Source organism: Tinamus guttatus, unplaced genomic scaffold, assembly GCF_059628265.1.
Source record: "Tinamus guttatus ecotype Peru unplaced genomic scaffold, ASM5962826v1 Tinamus_guttatus_pri_ptg000295l, whole genome shotgun sequence".
Lineage (NCBI taxonomy): Eukaryota > Metazoa > Chordata > Aves > Tinamiformes > Tinamidae > Tinamus > Tinamus guttatus.
In genome coordinates, this window is record NW_028288829.1 from 17,506 (window position 1) to 24,212 (window position 6,707).

At 53.5% G+C, this 6,707-nt stretch overlaps 1 protein-coding gene across 1 annotated transcript; it reads right to left on the reverse strand.

Annotated features, from left to right (window-relative positions):
• Positions 1-237: 237 nt before the first annotated feature.
• On the reverse strand, positions 238-978 carry LOC148594113 (forkhead box protein E1-like). Its single transcript, XM_088527902.1, has one exon. It carries the CDS (start codon positions 976-978, stop codon positions 238-240), a length of 741 nt encoding a protein of 246 aa, XP_088384028.1.
• Positions 979-6,707: the final 5,729 nt, after the last annotated feature.

A 6,707-nucleotide genomic window follows, 5' to 3' on the forward strand; every position in this document is an offset into this window, starting at 1 on the left:
CAAACGACAGAGGAATTTTGAAACGCTGAGCTCTTCCACGGTTGACTTGGTGGCCCAGCCGGGCTCGCCGGCGGGCAGCCTGGCAGGAAAGGGAGCCTTGCGCGCCCCGAAACGAGGCACAAGAGGCAGCGCAGGGCGCTTGCCGCAACCTGGGGATCCTCCTGGAGGAACCGGGAGGCTCCGCCAGCCCTGGACACCCCGAGGGGGCGCGGGAGGCTCCCGGCTCCCCGCGGGGGCTCAGAGGGCCGGCACGAAGCCCTCGGCGCCGTAGGCGGGCGGCAGCGCCGCGTAGGGCGCGGGCGGCGGCGCGGGCAGCACGAGGCGCCCGGGCGGCCCGTAGAGCTGCGCGCCCGCGTAGGCGCCCGACGGCAGCGCCGCGTACGGGGCGGGCAGCGCGGCCGGGGCGCCGGGGCAGCCCGCGTAGGCGAAGGCGCAGGAGGAGGCGGCGGGGGCGGCGCTGGGCGGCGGCACCGCGGGGCGGCAGGAGGCGGCGGCGGCGGCCGGGCGCTCGGCGAGGAAAGCCGGGTAGGTGGACAGGTCGCTGCGCTTGAAGCGCTTCCTGCGGCGGAGGAAGCTGCCGCTCTCGAACATGTCCCGCGCGTGCGGGTCCAGCGTCCAGTAGTTGCCCTTGCCGGGGCGGCCGGGCTCGCGGGGCACCTTGACGAAGCAGTCGTTGAGCGTGAGGTTGTGGCGGATGCTGTTCTGCCACTTGCGGGGGCTGTCGCGGTAGAAGGGGAAGCGCTCGGTGATGAAGCGGTAGATGCCGCCCAGCGTGAGCCGCCGCTCGGGCGCCTGCCCGATGGCCATGGCGATGAGCGCGATGTAGCTGTAGGGCGGCTTGCCCTGCTCCGCCGGCCGCTTGCGGCGGCGGCGCCCGCCCCGGCACGACGCCTCCGACGGCGGCGGCACCGGCGCCGGGTCCGGCAGCGCCCGGCCCGGTTCGGCGCCGCACGGCGGCGGCCGCAGCTCGGCCGTCATCGCCGCGGTGCGCGCGGGGACGGCGCCGGCGCCGGTACCGGTACCGGTACCGGTGCCAGTGCCGAGGAGGCGCCGCGCTGGCCGCGCCGCCTTTTATGCCGCGCTGCCCGGCGGCTCTCCGCGCCTCGCAGCCCTCCGTCCCTCCCTCCATCCCTCCCTGCCTCTATCCATCCATCCCTCCCTCCCTCCCCCTGCGCCCGCCCCGCCGCACCGGCACCGACGGCGCCCCCGAGCGCGCTGCGGCCGCGGAGGGGCCGCCCCCACGGCGGGGACGGCAGGGACCCAGAGAGCCCCCGTCCCGGCGCCGTGGGGTGCACTGGGCTCTGCTGCTCTGAGGCCCCTGTGAGGTAGTTGTGGCACCGGTGTTCATCGGCACCGGTGTTCACCCACACCGGTGTTCACTGGCACCGGTGTTCACTGGCACCGGTGTTCGCTGGCACCGGTGTTCATCGGCACCAGTGTTCACCCACACCGGTGTTCACCCACACCGGTGTTCACTGGCACCAGTGTTCGCTGGCACCGGTGTTCATCGGCACCAGTGTTCACCCACACCGGTGTTCACCCACACCGGTGTTCACTGACCCTGGTGTTCACAGGCAGCGGTGTCCACCATTTCTTCCCTTACGTCAGACTCACTCCTTTCCTGCAGTAAAGCATTCCCCCTGGCCCCCCACACCTGAATGAAATGCATGCATGCGTTTAATGACTCTAATGCATACGTTTTGTGACAAGTCTACACGAGAAGAGCTAGCAGATGTAGGCTTAGCAGGTCTGGGAAGGACAGGATCAGTCGTGGAAGGGGTGGGTGTGCATGCAGGTGCTGGCACACAGGCGTACAATGGTGTTGCTGTTGGTAGTGAATGTGCACAAGAGCTCTTAAAGTCCACACTGGCCTGCAGGATGCGAGCAGACCTGTGCACAAGCCGGGTATGAGGCTCTCTGCCCGCCTGCTGGCTTCTACAGTTCCTTTCAGAGTGGGATAGCACCTCCAAGGAACTGCTCTAGCAGAATAAACTATAACCCTCTGAAGACCCACACAAGAAGTCCCCATAGCTGGATGCACGTGCGTGTCAGTATTTTGAATTCACGTGCTGGAATATCCATAGCCTCCTGTCCTGCCACCCATGTCCCTGTAATGCACAGACCGTGAGGGCAGCATTTCCCTGGAGGAACCAAGAATCCTGCTCCTTTTGCAGCCCAGCGGCATAGCGGCTCTGCTGGAATGTTCTGCCCTCCAGCCCATGGAAACCTGTTGCTGGGCATGGATTTTTCCCGCTGGATTTTCCAAGGTTCAGCCACCTCTGGGCCTGGGAGCCACAGCTGTGCCAGCTGCCTGCCTCCAGAGGGCAAAGTCAGATCATGCTTCACTTTGAGCTTGTCCGTGCAAGGGGAATGGGATCTGTGCACCCAGCGGATGCCTGTGCTGAACTGCTGCCTCTGCTCTCCCTTCTCCTGGTGATGCTAATCCTCTTCCAAGAAAGCACTTTCCCTAGCAGAGCCCAGCACGTAAGCAGGGTGAAGCGGGTACCCAAACAGCATGTGTTGGTTCTTGTTCTTTTTCCTTTTCTTTCCTTTTTCTTTTGTGGTTCAGTGCCGCTCAGGACTAAACTACTGGAAACCCTTTTCTCCGTTAGCACTATGACCTGCACAAAGTAGAAACCAAGCAGAAAGTTTCTTCTTCCTCTTCAGCTGAACTGGAAAAAAAGCAGACACGAAGTGTGTGCACAGAGCTTGCAGCAGAACTGCAGCTAGTGCATCCCAAGAGAAGGACTTGCCAGAGCCAAAATGCACCTACCCGGCAGGGACTGGCTGGGCACAGATCAGAGGACCTGCCTTCTGGCACTGCCTCACTCCTAATGCCGTGTACCTGCCTCTGGGATGGGATGGCGAGGAGGTTTTTTTATTAGCACCGTGTTTGATGCCACTTTTCTTCTGCTGGAAGAGTGGAGAGCACCAAAGCCAGACACTTCACAACAGAGAGCCTCTATGTGCAGCCCATGTTTAAAATCTGGGTGAGGACCATGTGGCTGAATCTCTTGGCCTGAGAGAGGTGGCGGTGACATCTTTCATTCCCTTCCAGAGCATGTGTCAACAAAGGAGAGAAAAACCATGGTGCTTAAGACATCCTCGACCTGACTGGAGCCAGTGGGAGACAAAAGCAGAGTGGGGGCATGGATACTCTACATCATGTTGTTTCCAGAGCTTGGAGAGGGATCAGGGTGAATCTGTGTGCAGGAATGGACTTTGGGCTGTCACATTGAGCCAGGTGACATGGCAGTAGAGGAGCAGGACAGCAACAGACTAATGGATGTGTCCATTGCATGTTTACACCAGATGTTCACAAGCCTGGTTGTGTGTGAGCAAGGTCCCTTCCCTTCACTTCCCCTCTTTCAGGAATTGAGGGCTAACAAAGAGAAACAAATGGATGTAGCCCATTTCCTGAGACTCTTGAGTTAGCTGTCATGGCCATACTTCTTTAGGAAAAAATAACCCATGCAGGTTTTAAAAAAGACAGTGTCTTGGAGCTCTGGGAGGGACAGAAAGGCATGGGGAGCCTTGGTCTCCATCCAGAGAGTTCCATGTGAACATGTGTTCCAAGTTCCATGTGAACAAATCCAGAGGGCAGCAAGAGAGACAGCTCAACACCCATGTTCTCCACTTGTGCATGGTGAGCAGGATCTCCAGGTGTGCGCTAAGGGTGCACATGGGCAAGGTGGCATGGGGATGGCCATGTGGAAGGTCCTTGTCTTGGCACTCAGAGCAGGGTGTCGCCTCCAATCCTGCCTTGGGATCCTTTGCCCAAGGAGAGCAAAGGATGAGGCTGTGACCCTAGATCAGCACCACCACTGCTGAGACTGCAGCTTAAATGTGATGCTAAATAGATACTCAAGGTGAAAGACTGATCAAACTAGGGAAATAAGTTGTGAAGCAAAGCAGCAGAAACCAGGAATTGCAGCACAGGCAGCGGCTTCTCATGGTGGCAGAGTAAATCCAACCTGAGCTAGATGGGCCATAACATGTCATTTTATCTTCTTGATGAAGCAGGTTTTAGAGCTGGTTTGCAAAAGAACAAGCTGTCCATCCTTGCCATTGTACAGGCAAGAAACCACTGGGAGTTGCACAGATCTGCCACACGATGTGAGGGGAGGAGCTGGCTCTTCCTGGGAACATGCAAACCAGAGTCAGAATCTCTTCTGCAAGCCGAAAATCATCTGCTATACTTTGTCACAGGTGCTGCAAAGTTTGCATGGCTCTTGCTGCCCCTAAGCCTGGGCATTTCAGCACTTAATGAAAAGAAAAGGGGAGTCTTTGAATAGCCATCGGGCTGTTGGCATGGGAATCAGTTCTTTCCATTTTGCCTACCAAATCAGCCGTTTGGCCAGGCATACAGCGATTTAGGGAGGCTTGATACCTTCTAATGGCGGTCTCTGTCCTTGACCTCCACAGCCCCCTAGCCAGGCTCACCTTGCCCCTCTGAGCCCCTGCAAGGGCTTCCCAGGGCAGGCAAGGCCCCGAGACGGGGGCTGGTTGTCATTTAAAGCCGAACTGTGCTTGCACAGTCACTAGTTCATCCCACTGCACAGGGTGATCTGATGCTCGACATACAATGGTGCAAGGCTCCAGCGCTAGAAAGAGAATAATCTCGCTGTAGGAAGAATAATTTATTGCTTACGTTGCAAACTGGAAATTTTATTTATTTTATAATAGAATAACTATTTAGAAAGTTAATTTCTTGCGTTACCGTAAACAAAATATAATTGCAAATATCTTTTTTTGCTTCAATAAGTTGTCTTTTATTTGAAAATAAATGTTGCATTTCCCTTTTCCTTCATTGCAGATAGGCTCATATTGCCATGGGCATCATCATAATTTTCTTACCAGCTTTTCAATGTGGGAAGGAGATAGGATAGGAGATTTTAACCAAGCTGTAGTGTTTAACATGAATTTCTCCCCACAGGAGAAATTTGCTGGTGACATTCCTTATTGGTGATGCTCTTGTTGCCCCACCCTAACATGGTCATATAAAAGACTCTTACAAATTGCAGCGGAGCTGTTCTATAATTTAGTAACTAATTTCCTCAATGATCTTATCCCATGGCACGTGCTGTGTTGTAGTCTAGGACTGGGTGTCAATTTCTTTGTGAAGAGAGTAGCGCAGCCAAAGTCAGGAGAGAAATGAAGGGCAAGAAAAAGTGTGGGACAGAGCAGATGGGAGTGATGAAGGGAGGCTGGGAACGTGCAAAGCAAAGAAAAGAGAAGGAGGAGAAACCCCACGGAAGGATAGGGAACGTGGAGATGAATGTTTGGGGCTCTAGGTGAAAGGAGATGAGGATCCTTTGAAGAAAGACTGTCAGAAAGAGTTTGTTTTACAGAAGAGTCTGAAGAGATGGACATATAAAGCTGTGCCCACCAGAGCATCTTCTTCTCCAGGTCCCATTGAAGACCCTCAGTCTCAGCACCACTTCGACTAAACAAACATGAAAATTAACATAACGCTCTTTATGACTAGTCCATGGGGAAAATGGCAAGCTCTCAGCGCCATGAGCATTTTCTTTAAAACACAGAAAATCACCAATTAAACTACCTTACCGGGCATTATTAGTCTCACAAAGTTAATGGAGGGAAAGTCCCAGATAACCTGCACCTCCTCTGTAAATTATATCTGTTACAAATCCCTCTTTGGTTCCAGAGCACATATGAGCATTTCCTAGCTCGAATGGAGCAGGAGACAGGTCTCCTCGGTGGATGAACCACAACCAAAGTTCATTTGCTTACAGAATTCAGGTAATCAGAGAGGCAGGAATGGTGCTCAAAAAGCTGAATGCTGTCCTGGGCAGTTTTTTTCTCCTGTTTTTCTAACACTTTCTTTCTTCTTTTTTTTTCTTCCAGCATAGCTATTCTGCTTCCACCCATGTGAGACACCAGGTGGCCTCTTCTGTGGTCATACCCATGTCTCCATGTTTAAAAGAGCATAAAAAGAATGTGAATTGCTGGTCCTTCTTTCATGAATGACCTTCTCTGCCAAAGAGCACAGTCTGCTCATCGTCCCTCCTCTTAAAACATATCTACTGATTTCTCTCACTGTAAAGAAAACATCTTGTTCTTTCGGATAGATTTCACTCCTCAGCTGTGGCTAAAATCAGTTCTTGCCCGTCCACCCCTGGAAGTGAGAACGTTTGACAAACTCTGCCCAGCTCTGCCTGGTAAACCTGCATGTACGTGTGTGTGTGCATTAGCTGTTTAATGTATAAAGCATCACGGAAGGGAAAGAAGGCCTAGTTATGAGGGGATCTGTAGGTACCATCTGCCATCGGTAAATTCAGAAGTCCGCAAAAATCACTAAAGAGGGATTTTTAACATCCATCACTACAGACAGCTGTAATCTCAGGAAAAGAGTTGTAGTGCCATGAATAAGGGATGCAAATATATTTGAAAACCAAAGAAGAGATGTTTTATGCCTATTGGAACTGGTGGACAAAATAGGAGAACTTTCCCAAAATGCTGTACATTTTTTTCCTGTTCATTTTTGTTCTCAGCAATTAGCAATTGCTTTAGCAAACCCTTTAGCAATTACTATGGCGATTGCCAAATAGCGCCCTATTTGCAAATGCCTATTGCTTCTTCAGCCCAGAGCAAATCATCTAGCCTCAGCTGAGAAGAAAGGTTGTTTGTCATGGTCAAATCTCTTTGACCAGACCACAGAAGCTGTGGATAGCTGGGGTTGTCCT

Bases quoted from the DNA above. Each gene is read 5' to 3' on its own strand.
- LOC148594113 (XM_088527902.1), bottom strand. From the start codon at position 978: ATGACGGCCGAGCTGCGGCCGCCGCCGTGCGGCGCCGAACCGGGCCGG.